At 35.9% G+C, this 18564-nt stretch overlaps 2 protein-coding genes across 2 annotated transcripts; one reads left to right on the top strand and one right to left on the bottom strand.

The window, feature by feature from the left end:
- Window positions 1-1482: 1482 nt before the first annotated feature.
- LOC103962555 (UDP-glucuronate 4-epimerase 6) lies at window positions 1483-3399 on the top strand. The gene has a single exon (XM_009375270.3). It carries the CDS (start codon window positions 1611-1613, stop codon window positions 3006-3008), a length of 1398 nt encoding a protein of 465 aa, XP_009373545.1. The 5' UTR covers window positions 1483-1610; the 3' UTR covers window positions 3009-3399.
- A 10516-nt stretch (window positions 3400-13915) lies between these two features.
- On the bottom strand, window positions 13916-16658 carry LOC103962554 (glycine-rich RNA-binding protein 4, mitochondrial). The gene is made up of 5 exons (XM_009375268.3): window positions 16501-16658; window positions 15383-15538; window positions 15223-15291; window positions 14465-14571; window positions 13916-14299 (listed from the first exon to the last, which is right to left on the bottom strand). The coding sequence occupies exons 2-5, from the start codon at window positions 15501-15503 to the stop codon at window positions 14195-14197; spliced, it is 402 nt and encodes a 133-aa protein (XP_009373543.1). The 5' UTR covers window positions 15504-15538; window positions 16501-16658; the 3' UTR covers window positions 13916-14194.
- Window positions 16659-18564: the final 1906 nt, after the last annotated feature.

Genomic DNA, 18564 nt, shown 5'->3' with positions numbered 1-18564 from the left:
CTAGCCGCGATGGGAGGGGGGTTCGGACCGGATTTTTTTACGTCCAACGCACTTTCACGATTGAACACCCACCATCTCTTTCGTCTCGGTGAGATCTTTATCTTCTTGGTCTTGGTTTGTCTGGGTTTCTTGTCTTTCAGATGGATCAACAACTTCTCCACTTCGGATCCTACAAGCATTTGAGGCTCTAGAGTTATGACTAGTTTCTATCTAAATCGTATAATGTGCTGGACTATTGGACTTGACCCGAGCATTATGGAATCAAGTTTGGTTCTAATCCTGATGAACACGATGATTCAGTCTGCTTCAATGAGAGTTCAAACGCGATCCATTAAAGGAAGAATCGCGCTTAGTAAAGTTGTGTGATTTTTTTGTTTTGTTGTTTTATTCAACCCTCGTGTTTGTAATAATTCCACAAACTCAGCATGAGTTGTCTCGCCTCGTCGTAGGAGAATTTGGCATTCTCGATTTAGGCGAATAAGTTAGCCATGCTATATGCAAGTTTTGTAGTTGGACATACAATGGTGTTTTGGGATCATAAGATGAATTGAAGCTGTGATATCTTTTGACGCAGAGTTCATGTATAATAAGAGAATCTTAATGAAATACTTCCAGTACTGTTCACTTTTAACGTTAAGAACATTTTTACCTTGAAAAGTCATTCTTAGTACTATTCACTTACACCTTTATTTTGTCATTTTGATTAAAAACTCAAATTTTTAAGGATTTTTCGTTAGTTTTTCTATATAATTATGGCGTTTTCTTATACCACAATTGTCAGCACTAGATGTATTGACTATTATGAATCCTCCGACGTCTCTTTCGATTGTTTGCTATATTTGGGTTTATTTCAAATCATGGTTTTGCAAGTAACCTCCTATTAGGGTCATGTCCTTCGTTTTGTATGGAATTAGTATTTTGCTCATTTTATAAATGATATATGTTTGTTTATCTTAAGAGAAAAGTAAAAACCAATGGACAAGGTGATACGATTAGAATATTATTATGATATAAAACCAAAAACCCTTAACTTATTCTCCCTTCTTCAAACTTAATTAAATACTGGGATAATGCTAATCAAATTTCTCAATCTCATCACGTTCAAAGACAAATCAGAGTGTTCAAACCTGGATACGTGTGTGTGGACAACATGGTCTCGAGGGTTTTTTTTTTTCGTACAGACAAATATAGCTGGCATTTCTAAATTCAATAAATTTCCAAATCAAGTGGCATTTTAGTAATAATCACAATAACGAGGGCCCATCTCATCGTCAAATTATCCAGCTCCCTCTCACTTTCTATCTGTAAGCGAGTAATTAAGAAAGAAAAAGAAAGTGGTCTCCAACCAACAACCACCCCTCCCTCTCTCTCTCTCTCTCTCTCTCTCTCTCTCATCATCTTTATATTAATCTCTCTGCACTCCTCACAAATTCAGGGCTCATTCACATTTCAGCTCCGAGTCCCTTCGTTTGTCTTTAGATCCGTCTCTTCTGTCCCGAAGCACAAAACCCTTTCTTTTGTTTTTACACAATTTGGGTAGTGGGTACATATATTTTCGTATATTGATTCATATATACTTTGGATTTTGGATTCTCTGTATATTTTGGTGTATGTTTTCGGCAATGGCTTCTCCGCCAGATACAAGCAAGACCATAAAGCTGGAGCGCTACAACAGCTACCTCCGCAGGGTCAACAGCACCAAGCTCCTCAACGCCTCCTCCAAGCTCCTCTTCCGCGCCACCCTTCTCGTCGCCCTCGTCCTCATCTTATTCTTCACCCTCAACTACCCTCCGCTTTCCGATCACGTCGGCGGTGGGGCCAACCACGTCCACACCACTCACAACTTTCTCTCCTCCGCTTTCTACGGTGGGGGAGTGGGAGGGACTGCTTGGGAAAAGCAGGTCCGCAAGTCTGCTACTCCTAGACGCCCCAACGGCATGTCGGTGCTGGTCACCGGCGCGGCCGGCTTTGTCGGGTCTCACTGCTCCCTCGCCTTAAAAAAGCGGGGCGATGGAGTTCTGGGACTCGACAACTTCAACTCCTACTACGACCCTTCGCTAAAGCGGTCGAGGCAGGCCCTGCTGAAGAAGCATGAGGTCTTCGTCGTGGAGGGCGACTTGAACGACGAGCCACTGCTGACGAAGCTGTTCGATGTGGTGCCGTTCACTCACATCCTGCACCTGGCGGCCCAAGCGGGCGTCCGGTACGCTATGCAGAACCCGCAGTCGTACGTGAGCTCCAACATTGCCGGGTTCGTCAATCTCCTCGAAGTGGCAAAAAGAGCAAATCCTCAGCCCTCCATTATCTGGGCCTCCTCCAGCTCAGTCTACGGGCTCAACACTGACAACCCGTTTTCCGAGCTGCACAGGACTGACCAACCGGCCAGTCTCTACGCGGCAACAAAAAAAGCCGGTGAGGAAATCGCCCACACTTACAATCATATTTACGGGCTTTCCCTCACCGGCTTAAGATTTTTTACCGTGTACGGACCGTGGGGGAGACCCGACATGGCGTATTTCTTTTTCACCAAGGACATACTGCAGGGTAAACCGATCGACGTCTACAAAACAGTGGACGACAAGGAAGTAGCACGTGACTTCACGTACATTGACGACGTCGTAAAAGGGTGCCTGGGAGCGTTGGACACAGCCCAAAAAAGCACGGGAAGTGGGGGCAAAAAGAAAGGCCCCGCCCAGCTGCGAATTTACAACCTCGGCAACACGTCGCCGGTGCCGGTGGGGAAACTGGTGTCGATACTGGAAGGGCTTCTAAGCACGAAGGCGAAGAAGCACGTGATCAAGATGCCGAGAAACGGGGACGTGCCCTACACGCACGCCAATGTGACCCTGGCGTACAAGGACTTTGGGTACAAACCCACCACGGATTTGGCCAGCGGGCTGAGGAAGTTCGTCAAGTGGTACGTCAGTTATTACGGGATCGAGTCGAGGGTAAAAAAGGAAATGGACAGCGGTAAGAAGGGCAGTCAGCTAACCGACGAATCCGGTTGATTAAATCATCCTCGTCACTGATCACATGGCCTTTGTCTAAATTTTTTGTTGAATTAAATTCCGTTTTTACTTTTTTTTTTTTTGGGACTTTTTTTAAAAGTAATTTGGGTGTGTGTTCCTGGATGTAATTGGATCCAAAATGTTGCAGCTGTTCTTGATGTATCATATATAATTTCATATAGAAGAAGAAGAAGAAGATAAAAATGTTTAGGAAAAATATGGGGGAAGGTGTAGATCTGGAAACATGGGGGGAGGAGGTTTGTAATAATGTGTGGTGGGGTCTACTGGAAAGGTTGTAGATCTCAGCCATTGGATTTGGTATAAAGAAATTGTGATTGTAACAAGAAACAATGACATCAAGAATCTTCTTTGCCTTTGCTTCTTCTTTTCATTTTTCTTTTTTTTTTTCCCTTAATTTTTTAATTTTATTTGTTTATTTGATTCAATTAACTTGTTTAACTATTCTCTTGCTTTTGTTGTTTCTTTGGTGGTCATCATGTATAATTTGGCTTTGGTTTCGTGGCCAGATTTTTTATTATGTCTGGAACAGGGTCACATAGTCATATGTCATTATACAAATTGAAGGATATTTGAAGAAAAACTTATCACTCTACTTGTTTAATAACATACGACATACCGTTCCGTCAATCATATAGAAAATCTCTCAATTCTATGGGTCGCAAGTGGAGGGGAGGTCTTAATTAGTTTTGCTTTGGAGATGATCATCAATAATGAAAGAGGGTAGGGATGTCTCTCTACAGCACTTGTTGATTAATTTGGGAGACTTTGCAGCAAAAGAAAAATTTATCGTTACTCAAATGCAAAGGGACTTCTCTTTTTTTGACGTGAATCGAACAGTCTAGCTGATTCGACTATTAAAAATAAGATTTTCACATTCCCAAAAGAGGTCAAAAAGAAGAAAGAGGGCAATATATTCCCTAATCATGTTGATTACTACATGTATAAAAGAAGAAACAAATTGGAAAGTAAGGGCTTCTAAATTCTAATTAGGAAAAGGAATTTTGGGACATCTGAAATGAATTGCGGAAAGGTACCTGCCTGACGACAAAGTATAAAAGGCTTAAAAACAATGAAAAGAAAGCTACAAGTATTTATTCAACACTACCTTATTCATATGGTACAAATACTTGTATTTCTATTGCGTAGTAATTTTGGCACTCCCGTTTGGCTACTTGCACTTCCAATAGTAAACTTAAAAGTTTATTATATTGGTTCAAAACAAGCTAAATTGAAAATGCCAAAATCACTATGGTTGTAGTCAATATCACATAGTGCTAGTAAGCCTGACAAATGGGTCTTGTTTGTCGTTTTTTTATCATATCCATTATCTTAACCAGTCGTGTTGTGTCAAACCCATTAAGATTAACAGGTTCTTAACAGATGACCCAATAACGACCCGACACGTTAATGGGTCGTGTCGTTTCGAGTCCAGTTAACGAGTCATGTAAAAAATTGTCATATCTAATGTCTAGATCTGGCAAACGATATCTTATCGAGTTCTTAACGGGTGACCTAATAACAACCTAACTCGTTAACAGGTTACCCAATAACAATCCAAGTCACAAATTAGCTCGAAACCCATTCTTTTCTAATAATTTTGTGTTAAATTAACATATAGTGTAAGAAATTGCCAAACCTAAGTGCTAAGCACATAGTGTACATGGTTAATTTAGTTGGTTTTTGACCAAGAAAAAATTCACTGAAGTGGGTTTAAGATCTGTCGGTGAGAAATACTCAGCCACACAAGTTACATATGCTTATTCAACTCGTGTTCCCTGCATAACTAAGTTCTTTTTTATTAAAAATTGGATATTCTAGATATTAGCCATGGCATCAATGTTTTTTTTATTTTTTATTTTTTATTTTATCAATAATAATATTCTTACCATATTTTTGTATCACAATTATGTACCACTTTAAGTGGCACATCTGATGTGAACAACCACATCTTTTCAATTAATTAGCATTTAATTTCAAAATGTTAATCAATAATTAATAAAAAGATTGTTAATTAAATGATGATTATGGTATACGAGGACTCTCATTCTACCACCTAAGATTATTTAAGTGTTTTAATTAATAAAAAGATTGAAATTAAATGATGTAACTTATCCAATTCATCTGCCATCTAAAATGGTAAATAAATATGATATAAAATTGTGGTAAGAATATCATTACTTTTTTTTTTTTTTTAAATTGAGTCTGAAATTTTATTTTGTTTTTTAGTTCTGCCCCATCCATGTGGCAGCATCAAAATTATTGAGTTGAAATGAAGACCTGTAAAGTAATTTCCTTTTTCTTTTTGCTTTTGATAAGAATATTATGTTGTTGTTGGCTTCTTGAGAAAGAGTTCTATCTACTAATTATTGGATTTGAATTCAAACATAAATTAACCTTAAACTATCCTACAAATCATGAAAATGTAATTAGGGTCTAATACCACGATTACATGAAATCACATATAATTACTTCGTTGATCGTTGTGTTTTAAAATGCAAGTTAATGTCATTAATGTCTTGATATTATTCACCAACACTGATTACGTATAACGTACTTTCCATTGAGTGAGTTGACAATGGTGAGTGCTTTGTAGAAGACTATAGGCGTTCAAAGTTGCTTCCTGCAGACTTCTAACTCTCCACATCGACTTCAATGGACGCTAGAAGTTTCAGGTCAGCCAATATTCATAAGGTTTTACGTTTTGGTCATTCAATTTCAACCATCTCATGCCAACACTAATCCCTAAGTATTCTTAAAAGAAGATTTATATGAAATGGATTCATATTATGATATCCTACTCTAATAAAATAATATTCTGAGCAAGTTTTTATCAACATGATATTATATTATTGAACAAAAATCACAGTGATAAATCTGTTCTATACAAAGTATTCATTTATCTGACAATGACTTACATGACACGGATGCATGAACATGTAGCGATCCATGATAATAATACAAAAATATATGTTAATTTTTTTCTCTTATTCTTATGTTATTAGTACTAGACGTCACGATAACAATGAACTCGTAATATACAAATTGTATATCTTTGACATGTGTTCATTTTAACGTAACAATCACCATATGATTGAGAATCGCAGAAGGTGGAACGAAAAGAAGCATTTGATAATTCCTTTGAGAGGAACAGTCAAGAACTTTTTTCCTGCACTTACTGACACCCCCGCCTGTCCTTTGACCGTTCATTCCAGGAGGTGCAGTACTTTTTGTTTCGACTTTTGTTTCTTTGGAGTATAACAGAGATAAGACCAAACAATATATGTGAATCTTGTTTTATTAGAGAAATGAAATAAATAAAGTATGACAAATGTATTATAATTTCTTTTTTTTTGTCCCGATATTTGAAATCAATAAAAATTGTATCTGAGTTTATTCACCATCAAATAATGGACAAACTCAGGGATTAATGTTATCGATTTCAAATTTCATGGACTAAAGTAAGAAGTTTTGTCAATTTCAATGACTATTTTAGCTAAAAAGCCTTAATATGATAAGAGTAGCATTTTTATTTTACTTATGTTAGATAATTAATTGTACGAGACTGAGTGAGAAATATATTTTATGTTGGTAAGTACATTCTTGAGAATGCAACAAGTTTGCCAAGCAGGTTCATGGAAATGTGACATGTTACATTCAATTTGAAAACAAAATGACATTCGTAATGTATCCAGTCAAACCGCAATGAAATCCTTAAGTTTTCCGTCAATATCTATGGTTTTACTTCTTTCATATGATCTAAAGAACCATATTCTCCCTTTGAAAACGGTGGGATTAGTGAGGATAAGTTCTTTGCATCAACCTGCTCAGAATACTCCATCTCAATCCTCAAAGTTAGAAGACAACTTCCATATTCTTCCTCCAAATTAGAAGACAACTTACACATTCTGCCTCCAAACAAATATTGTTGTACATCGAATTGTTCGTTTTGCACTCCATTCTTGAGGTGATTGTACTTGATTAGATGAACCTCCTATTATAAGTTGTGATATTCTTGAGGACGATGCCTCTTTACCTTGTATTGTCTAGCCTTTGCCTGGCTTTGAATGAAACATATGCCACCTTTTATTAAAAAAAAAATATATATATATATTTGTAACTATTTGGCATAAAAAAGGACAATATATATGTGACAACTAAACCCTTTGTAGAAGCCAAAAGAGGACGTATATTTCTACTCTTAACATCCATCAAACCTAACTCCACTTACTCTTAGTCTTGGCATCCATTAATCCCATACCACACCACTATAATCAAGCTAGGGTTTCTTGACAGTAAATTTCTTCCTCTTACTATACATGAGCCATGACTCAATGAGCTTTTTTGACATAAGGCAGTTAGATCCAGTTCCAAAAACCTTATTTTTTAAGGATTGTTCGGACCCTTTCGGGTCAATGATTCTCAGTTATTTGACAGTTGAGGGTGTAAGCTAGTTGAATATATATATATCACGAAACTTGGATTTCTTGGTACAGCTTAGCCTAAGTGAGACTGATGATTTCATCTAATTCTTTCCATCTCTCCAAATCGGTCAACACATGAATCGTTGGTTAATAAACCACGATGACCAAGTCAATGGGAACCCCAGCAATGGATCTGTAACCTAATTATAAGAGAATTATTCAATAAATGGGATGACTTTTGATTAATTAAATAATACCAACGACCGGATAATTGTATAGTTTATGAATAAACTAAATCATTAGAGCCTCAACACTTGCAAAATATGTATAATAACCTTAGCTATGGATAAACTAATTTGACTTCGATAGTCAATAGAATTTTGGTTTAGAAGCATTAATATACAGATCTGATATGAATAAGACGATCTAATATCTTGATTATTCTAAAAGACTCAAAAATCATTATATATAATGGGACGGATTCGCGGCACTATTTTTTACAAAAGTTTTTGTGGGCTCATTCCGTAAATTATTTCACTGAACTGTCTGTCTTTTGAAACTTTTCTCAAAGATTATGTCTACCAAAAATCCAAATATGAAATCATATGATCGTTGGATTAATGGTTTAAGGTTAACATTAGTTGCTAGTTGTTAGTTGTTAGGGGGAAAAGGAATCGGTGAAGATGGAACTCGCATTCTGATACATATGCATGATTGCTTTTCTACCAATGCGAAAAACGTCATCTGCATTATATATAATACAACAAAACCTTTCTAAAGTAATACTTTATAAATAAAAATACATAATGGATTACTCGAAACACCAAATATTTAAATTGCTGAAACTGTGTCATCCATTCCAATCTGGTTTTGAGCCCGCATGGTGTGGAGGAATCCATGGAATGTGTTCATATACCCATGCGATGCGCTTATAATAATAGTCTCCCGTAAGTAGCACCTGTTTGCCTCCGTTACTATGTACAGACATTTTGTCATTCTAATTTCTAATTTTTATTAAGGTTGAAGTTCAACTCCCCAAAAAGGTAATAAAAGGTTGAAGAAATGGTCGGTGGCATAAAATATAGAGGAATGGCTTAGGGTCTAGAACTCCGCACGTATGATTAAAATCGTTTATATTATTAATTACCTTATAAAAATTATTTAAGCAAAAAAAATTAATTAAAACTATAGTTGTTTAATTAATTGTTATAGTAGATAGATAGATAGTTTATAATATTTTAATTAAATTCGTCCATTTATTTTTATACAATTTGAGACTAAAAATAATATCATATTTTATTGAATTTTTACAAAAAAAATTTACAAATTAATTTATAATATTAACGTTTGATCATAAGTACGAAATTTCGTACCTCGGAGTGTTTTAAAGAAAAACTCCTCTTCATTGTTTGGAAAGTCTCCTTGGCTGCTGAACCACCATTGGCTTCTGGTCTTTTCGTTATCCCCTTCATTAGTTTAGTTTAGTTTTTTTTTTTTCCAAAATCTTTGTAATGATTTAACTGAGGAAGAAAGCCAGGTCACTTTCAAATAAAATTATTTGGCTTTCTATCATTTTCAAGGTCAATGAATAGTGTAGATCTAGTTTTAGAATCTAAGGGAATTTTGTGATGAGAGAGATGAGGTTTAACATGTTGACTTCCCCGGTAAGTAAGACATTGCTTAATGCTTTTGCTAATTTGATCATGAGAAATGTTAATGCTGTCACAATGTTTTATAACGTTGGTATGAGAATTAACATTAATATGTGAGATGACAGAGATTTCATGGAGATGTCCCATTTTAAGAGGGTCCCCCTTTCATTTCTCTTTGATTATATTTATTATTCAGTTTGAAATACTGAGCTTTAAGTTAATTATCATTTAAATCACCAAAGAAGTAGGGATATGCCAAAATTTCAGTGAGACGGGCTCTAAAATAGATATTATTCTAACTTGATCAACTTTTAGCGCACCGTGAGTAAAATATTATTGTAAAAGATCTCAGTGTAATTAGGAATAAAACCTTGTAATTGACACTTTAAATTAATTTTTTGAATATATAAAATACAAAAATTTATCTGAAATTCTATATATATATATATATATTTTTTTTTGAACAAATGATATTATCTACAAGGGGTGGGCTAGCCTCACAATGTGCTAACAATAATGTGGTTTAAATTCGCTTTTGGCGAGAATCAAACCTAAGGCCTCTTACTTACAAGTGAAGAGAATATCACTAAACCGTTGTACCAATTAAGTAACATCTAAAATTCTATATCTTAATCAGCAAATATTTCGTCAGCCATTGAAAAGCACAAGTCTGATATACTAGCATGAGGTCCTGTTTATGCTTTCCTACCTATAATGGGTTTACTAGCATGCTTCATTTAAAAGTCAGAATATATCAGATGCCTTTAAACATTTTCAATGCCTCCCATTAGCAACTTTTTATTTTTCTTTATTTTCACTCAAGATAGATGTCAACGTGTTTGGGTCATAAATAAAGGAAAGGATACTCTTCGGATCTCTTTCTTCTAATCCATCAAATCTGCAGATTCGAATCATTGAAATTTGATCTAACGGCTAAAGTTATTATAACCTTTAAAGTGAACCCCTATTTGTAGTTGTTAGATCAAATTTCAATGGTCCGAATCTCCAAACTTGGTGGATTAGAAGGAAGGAATCCAAAGAGGATCCCTTTCGATAAATAAAAATAAGACCTACTATATGGCCAATCGAATTTTATTTAAGTGAAGGCGCACCGGCCCCACCAACAACAAAACCCAACTCGAGTAGGCTCACTAAGGCTCGGGATGACCCCTTCCCAGCACATCCCTTGGGGGTTTGGACTCATCCTCTCCTGAAGAGCCGTCTGGCACGTAAGCAACCAAGCTCGAAAATCTCACAACTCCGTAAAAGCACTAGGTGAATGCGTCACCATATACATTAAAACGACAACATAGCATCTTATGAGGGCCAAAAAACGCAAAGATGGCCACCAACCATGAAATGCAGTTATTGTCATTGTCAATGACCGATCTACTCTCACTCAGAGTAGCGATAAGATCAAGAATGCTTCTCTGGACGCCTATAAATATAGAGGTAGCGATCTCCAAGCTCAGGACAAATTCAATCTCTACGATTACAAACTTCAAGTGACACTTTAATCAAACCCATCAAAGATCTTCAGCTCAACCCAAAACTCTCTTTAAAGCTTATGTGGCGGCTTCGCCTTGCTTGGGCTAGCGGCAAATCTTACAGATACATCATCATCTCACATGGAGAGGACCAAACCAATGGAGATGAGACGTTGGTGAACTCCGTTCTCAGATCAGTGTTTGTTTCGTATGTCCCACCTTTAGCGGGTGATGTCTCATTTAGTGAGTGATATAGTCTTGCTTAGCAATGATGGTTTTTGCAGGTCTCGCTTGTCGGTGATGATTTTTATAGTCTCACTTGCCAACAATGACATTGCATGTGCCTTAGTATAGGCTTACTACGTCTGCAGTCTTTGTGACGGATTTGTACCGGAGTGCTTGTGCTGGTACGAAGTTGCTTGTTCTTGTGAATTAGGAGTTTACTATTATGCTAATTCTGCAAATTATCTCTACATTTATGTATAGGTACTCATACGGCAACCCATATAACTATGTTATCGTGTGTTTGTGTTATTGTGTGTTAATGAAAATTACTATCGCTTCTTGTAAAAGAAAATGTCTTGCCCGTGTCACTTGTAGATTTAGCCAAAATGGGGCAAACGTTGTAAGAGGAGTAATGTTAGGGAGATCAAATTTGTAGACAAAGTTGTAAACTAAATAATGTGTTACCAATAGGAAATAAGTACATTTATCAACGGTTAAGTTATAATTAAATCATCAACTATCATATCATTTTGTCCATAAATTTAATCTCTCCAATATTACTCTTGTTCGAGTTGTTGGCATTTGAATCAGCACAACGAGTAAAATTTTCTCTTCCCCTCTTCCTCACCTCTTTTTCCACCTCTTTCTCCTCTTACAATCTCTCCCTTTTCCTGTCGTCATCCCTTGTACCTCTCTGCCCCTCTCAATGATTGGACCAAACTAAGCTAACATTCGGTTCAATTCTATATTCTGGGAATTAAAACAAACTTAAAAACCTGTCCACCCCTATAAATGGGGAAGAAAAACCTAAACTAAGCGAGGTTCGACCTCTAAAAAAATCTAAAATAGTTCATGCCCAAGCATGGTATAAAAGCGGAGCATTGAGAATCAACCCACCATACTAGGGGTTGCCTTGGGTTGGGTAAACCCAAATCCGCCCATACCCAACACGATTTCAAATCCAATTTGGCTCGTTAGAATGAAGCAACAACCCGCCCAAACAAAACTCAACCTCAACCTTGATGATTGATTCAGTTGGATTGGGTTGATGTCTTACCCTCCCATGTCAACCCAAACTCAACTTGACCTTAATTAATCAATGATTCAACTTGATTGGGTTGATGTCTTACCATCCCATGTCAACTCAAACCAAACCCTATTTTATCCCAAATTTGCTCATGCAAATATTACCCATCCAACTTTATATTATATGAGTTAGATACAAGTTTTGAGATCGCTATACTTGAAGTTTGTTGTTAGGTTTCATTTGAACAATGAATAATAATGTTGTTTTTACGTTTCTTTTGGTTGAAACTTTGGCTGTCTCTTGTAATTTTATTTAACTTCACATGGTTGAAATTTAAAAATGATCTCCACTTCAAAAGTTGAAAAATCTTGCAATATAAGGTGTTAAAAGATTGAACTCAACAAAATTGAGCAAACTCAAACCCAATCCAAGTATGCCCAAACCCAACCCAAATCCAAATTGTGAATATTGCTTTAAGTTTGGTTGACCATCTAACTCGTCCAAGTTGCACTCTTATATCATTCCATGTGGAGCTTTTTTGGCACAACCAACCAAAGATAAATACCACGTCAGAAAATCATGGATTAAATCGTACTTATGTGTAGTCTTTGATTTTCGCATAATAAATAATTTTTGCAACCGTAAGAAAAGTAAAGGTGTTATGTAAAATTTGTAAATGCACTTGAAACAAAACCGTTACCGTCAAAACAATTACGAAATTATATATTAATCTTCAAATCACCTCATAAAATTATCTTCAAATACTGTGAATACATCCCAATTGTCATTGATATGATCACACGAGGAAATGACATGGAGAACGTGAATTTGGATCTTTTATGGACCTTAGTGTCCGGATCTAAGGACCAAAAAATTTGGAGTCTTAGTTTACGTGAAGGAGAAATCAGAGTACTTGTTTATACGAGATGGGTCAACAAAAGGAGTTAGTGATGATCGTCGAATTAAATTTGAGTGGTCTAGATTGTCTGATCCTTGAGTTCTGAATCTTGATAGAATCTCTATCCAATCAAAGCGGAATGACGTGGGATTTATAAGTCAAATTTGTGGGGCTAAATCATGCACAGATTAGCATGAAAAAAACATGAAAAGGGCAAAAAGTAAAGGAGAAAGGGAAAGCAGCTTTTGTTTGTTTCGACACAATTAACTGCATAATTGTGTGGGATTATGACCCTCTCCAACCACCATGCTAATCTTCTCACAACCACACACAAAAAAAAATATATATATATATATATATTAAAAGGGTCCAAGAAAATAAAAAGTGTTAAAACAAAGTAATTATACACCAGAATACATTGTACCAGCAGAGGCTCTCTCTAGTGCACATTAAAAGGGCGCATTTAAATTACACATCTGAATAAGAACTGATAGATCATTTAACCGAACAAGATCTAACGACTCTTGTTAGATGTATAACTTAAGGAAGACGATTCTCTCAGAATCCACATTATGGGAGGATCTTTACATCATAGTCGTTCATCGTATATTGTGCGACCAATTTTCGTCAGATACTATTTGTATATAATATTAAATAAAAAAAGTTAAAATGATTTCTAACTACGATGCAAATCCACAACTTAAAATGTGAAATAGTGAAAATTCAGTACTAACGAGAGCTCAAAAGGAAACACAACTCACCTAGAAAATAACGATGCCCAACAGAAACACACACTAGTGAGGCCCAACAAACAAGAAAAACAAACGCCTAAACAAAGAAACAACATCTACTGAAGGTCCATTCGTTGTTGTCTTGCCTCTTAGTATTTCTTTGCTACAAAACATCTCGCAAAGAACTAGCTACTTTGCGTTCGAGTGTTTCATAACACCTCTAACGACAATTCATCCGCATTTAGTTTCTCGTCATAGAGAAATGAAACGGAACAAACATAATGAATGGACACATCAAAAGAGGAAAACGAAAGTGAAAGTATGAACTAACGGATGCGTGTTACTCGAACACCCGACTTCTGTGGAAACACAGTAAGCACTGATCAACATTTGCAAATACCAAAGCCAACGTACGAACAAAGCATGCATCGCGATGAAAACATTGTTAGAGCTCAAACAAAGCGGTAGAAATCTTACTAAAATCCTTCACAGACATATGTTCAGCAACAATGCTGGATATCATGCAAAATGAAAAGCTTTACTGCCAATCTCCACAGCTGACTACATATGAAAACCATAACCAGCACAACTAGAATCCCAGAATTAAGCTAATAAATCCAAATGACGAAACAACACCACTTCTAGAACTAAACATAGAAAAGCATATAGACGGGACTTGTGGCTACAGCCTAAAAGCCACTTTCTTTGTTTACCGAGCAATTGTTCAATAGCCGCCACGGTAATCACCCCCTCCACCACCACCGTTAAATGGTCGAGGACCAGTTCGCTCAGTGGCATAACTGACACGAATGTTTCGCCCGTGCAAATCCTGAAATTCAAACAAGTCCATAGTCGCAAGAAGATCATTACAAGACAAAACTAACATCTTACAGGGGACCATATCCCTCAGAATCCACATATAGGACCCCAAAATTCGGGATGATTTATTTTTATGCAATTCATGCCCCCTCAATGATAAAATTCAAATTCTCACCTGGCCATCCATGGAAGAAAGTGCTGAACTGGCAGAATCATCACTGGCAAAGTTAACAAATCCAAAACCCCTAGACCTTCCAGTATCCCTGTCCGTGATAACTCTTGCTGCACATACAAAATTCAATTGTTAATTCCAGTACTTAGAGAAGGGAACAACAGATCAAAAGACGCCCAACTAAGCTTACAAGCACTTGAGGAAACTTCTTATGGTAGTAATATCGCAAAGAGAAGGACAGAAAAAAGTAAACAACCAAATATCAGCATCATATGGTGACAGTTTATTTTATTCACTGCCAGAGAGTCTATTCCCATTACTCAACATGCAGAAAATCAAAAACACTAAACTCGTTTTAGCGAACCAAAAGAACATAAAAGACAACCAGCAAAAGCAGAGGATCCAAGTATACATTGCAAAAGCAAAAAAAAAAAAAAAAACCTCTTGATGGACATCATTATTAGAACTAACCATAAGCATCGTAGAATCAATAATAATAACAGGTGAAAACCAAGAGAGCCTGAATAAAATTTTGGTGTTATATATAAATAAAATAAAAAGAACTAAGATTCCTGATAAACAAACTTTCATTTGCCTAACCCTTTACTGTGAAGTAGCATAAAACAAAGGATAGAAAGAATAATGCTCTACCAAAACTAAATATAGTGACAATGAAGAAACCGAAAGTACATTATGTTATGGTGAAAATGGTGGCCTTTCAGTAAGCAGACAATAACTAACAAACCACTTTCGTAACTTACCCTCAGTCACATCACCAAAGCTTGAGAATGCCTCCTTAAGAGACTCATCATTAGTTCCAAATGAAAGGCCTAACAAGCAACAATTTAAATCAAAATGTCAATGATAAAGCTACTGTATCTGTAAGTTGACGTCATAAATCAACATTGTCAGATAATATACCTCCAACAAAAAGCTTGGAAGACATGCAGCGCACAGAATTAAGCATTGCTGTCATGGGTGCTTGTCCAGTCTGGGAAATGTTATGCTTCAAGAGGCTCCCAATTTTGTTACAGAAAGCCATTTTGAAAGATCACAGTTTTCAGATAACACAAGAGCCTGCGCCAGAAATAATTTCCACTGTAACCATTAATCCAACAGAAGCAACAAAAATTCCATGCGTGGATTGTTAGATGCTGCAATAGTTACACATTGCAAATAAAAATAGTACATATGTGTGTGTGTGCCAAAGCAAACATGCAAAATTGTGTTAAACCATAACAAAAAGCTCGCTCAATACAACATATATTGACTATAAAAACAACATAACAGTAGCACAAAGGGTTGAATATGAATGCACATCCACTGACAAGAAGGGCGCATCAATAACCAGCAAATCTTACAAAACCAGGAAATGAATAACTGACTCAACCCAAAATCAAGTCAATTCGACACTGAAAATTATTTTCACCACTACAGAAGCATCAAAATTTGGAAAAAAAAAACACTACATGGTAAATAAAAGTATACTAACATATTAAGTGACCCTGGATATATTTCTTTAACAAGCATAAGACGGAGAATCAGTCCATCAAGAAAACAAAGGGTCTTACATTTCCACATGAACCACAAACACATTTGAAATATTTTGGGTCTCACAACCTTAGTCTCATTCTATAGAGAAAGTAATGAAAACAGTCTTTAGCCCCATAGTTTGACACACCTAACCATTTTTTATCTCTGTAAATTGTAAAAGGGTGGAAAGTGCAAGTGCTCTCTTTTCAACTTCTTCTAGTCTATTTGACTGAAAAACAAAACAGAGTCTAGGTTTCTACCATTTTCTTCAAGCAGATCGGTAGCTAAACACACAAAATAAACAACCCAAATCACAGAGTCATACAACTTCCTGGTCATAGCATATACAACCCAAAACACTGAACAAAACACATACTCATATTCCCACAAAAACAATCAATAAAAAAGATGAGAAACAAAACAAATCATACAAACCATGAATTGATAAACTACGATAGCATACAGAGAGAGAGAGATCGAGAATTAGGGTTTAGGATGGGGTTTACCTCAGAGAGAAATGGAGCGGCTAGGGTTTAAGCCGAAACTCAAAAGGCGGTGAGGGTTTGAGAACGAGCGAATAACCTGTGCATTTTATAGAGGAAGTTGGAGAAGGTTTAGATCACTTGCGGTTGCGGGTGTTAAAGAAATGCGGCCCACCCCACTGAAATTTTGTTTCCTCTTTTTTGAACTTAGCGACTTCACCCAAAAAAAAAAAAAAAAAAAGTAAAGCACACTACTTTGGATTTGGATCTCATCCGGATCTTCTTTGGGATGATCCTAGAGATTCAAATATTTTATTCGTTCATCGTTCATTGTGAGGTTAAATTTTTTTATTTAAAATTAAACACAACTACGGGCAAAACTAATAAAGGCTCACTGGAGCAGATGTCCACACTCAAGTAATTTGTTTGTTTAGTTGCAGACTATAGTTATATAATATATACGCATTATCTTTGAGGAAAATATATGTATCTAATATCCAATATACGTTCATATTACTTATACGTCACGTCAAATATTATATGAGCAAAAGTAATCTTGTTTTGTCGTTTAAACCCAAAAACCCATCTCTTGCCCATCATGTATTAATATTTTGGGAGATTTTGGATGCGGTTCCTAGCTACTAATGTTCTTTGACTGAAACCTTTGTGGTTTTTAGTTTTTTATCAAAGTCTCTGACATTAATGTAATAATGTATTCTATGCAAGTTACTATATTTTTAAATTAAAAATGAAATTTATAGCTATTTATATTAATGAGATTTTAAATAAAACCAACAATTTATGGGATTAAAAATATTAAAGATAAATTATACTCTTGAATATATTATGTATATATACACATGGGTACGTTCATCAAACTAGCCAAAAAGTTATTGTACCAAAACATGGGTACATTTTCCAAAAACAGAAACATAAAAAATAAAAAAATAAAAAAAAATAAAAAAAGAAAGAAGATATTAGGCTTAATAACATCATTGAACTTATTCTATTAAACTTGACATGGATACATTCTCAAATCAACGAAATAGAATGTACCCATATAAGCTTAAAAATGAATTAGAGAAAAGATTGAATGAATTTTATATAAAACAATGGGTACATTTTATATTTAAAAAATGGTACATTTTTCATATAACAAATTAGTATATTTAAGAATGGGTACATTTAAGATTAGAAAAAATTGAAAAATTATATGGATGGGTGCATATAAAAGTTCAATGGGTAAACATTTATTCTAATTTTATTTTTTATATTTTGTAAATGTTTGAATTGAAACGATCAGGAGTTTAATAAGGGTGTGAGTATTAAAATCCTAAATCAATTACTAATTTTTATTTTTAAAGATTATGTATGTCACATCCCAGTCTCGACTTCAACTTAGCACGATATTATCCGCTTTGGGCTCCAGCCATGCCCTCACGGTTTTGTTTATGGGAACTCACACGAGAACTTCCTAATGGGTCACCCATCCTGGGAATGCTCTCGTCCGAACTCGCTTAACTTATGAGTTCCGATGGAACCCGAAGCCAGTGAACTCCCAAAAAGCCTCATGTTATAGGGAAGGGAGCACGTACATATAAGGTATATCACCCCCCATTCGTTGGTCGATGTAGGATGTTACAATCCACTCCCCTTAAGGGTCCAACGCCCTTGTCAATACACTCGCACCACACGGCAGAGTGGCTCTAATACCATTATGTCACATCCCGATCTCGACTCCGCCATAGCATGATATTGTCCACTTTGGGCCCCGGCCAAGCCCTCACGATTTTTTTTATGGAAACTCACATAAGAACTTCCCAGTAAGTCACCCATCATAATTTGAAATCCTCCCTATCATCGTATTAGGTATAAGCTATACAGTATTAAGGTTTTTTTAATTGTTTTCCAGGTTGCCCCTACTAGAAGAAATTTCTAGCTCTGTCCTGAATACAATAGTATCTAACGATTGTTGGTTGATGAGTCCATATTATACTATATATTTTACCATAATCTTAGTTATAATTTATTGGTTATTTTGGTAGAATTTTGATACTTTACTTTATATTTTCAATATAGGACATTCGA

This window comes from the organism of the source record quoted next, unplaced genomic scaffold (assembly GCF_019419815.1).
Source record: "Pyrus x bretschneideri cultivar Hongxiangsu unplaced genomic scaffold, Pyrus_bretschneideri_v1 Contig14, whole genome shotgun sequence".
Classification (NCBI taxonomy): domain Eukaryota; kingdom Viridiplantae; phylum Streptophyta; class Magnoliopsida; order Rosales; family Rosaceae; genus Pyrus; species Pyrus x bretschneideri.
This window is presented reverse-complemented; position numbering and strand designations above follow the sequence as displayed.

What these genes read in the sequence shown, in the direction of transcription:
- LOC103962555 (XM_009375270.3), top strand. Translation starts at nt 1,611, where the DNA reads ATGTTTTCGGCAATGGCTTCTCCGCCAGATACAAGCAAGACCATAAAG.
- LOC103962554 (XM_009375268.3), bottom strand. Translation starts at nt 15,503, where the DNA reads ATGGCTTTCTGTAACAAAATTGGGAGCCTCTTGAAGCATAACATTTCC. An exon ending in TTCCAAGCTTTTTGTTGGAG is followed by an intron (nt 15,292 to 15,382) that starts GTATATTATCTG and finishes GTTGCTTGTTAG; the next exon opens with GCCTTTCATTTGGAACTAAT. An exon ending in TTTCTTCCATGGATGGCCAG is followed by an intron (nt 14,300 to 14,464) that starts GTGAGAATTTGA and finishes TTTGAATTTCAG; the next exon opens with GATTTGCACGGGCGAAACAT.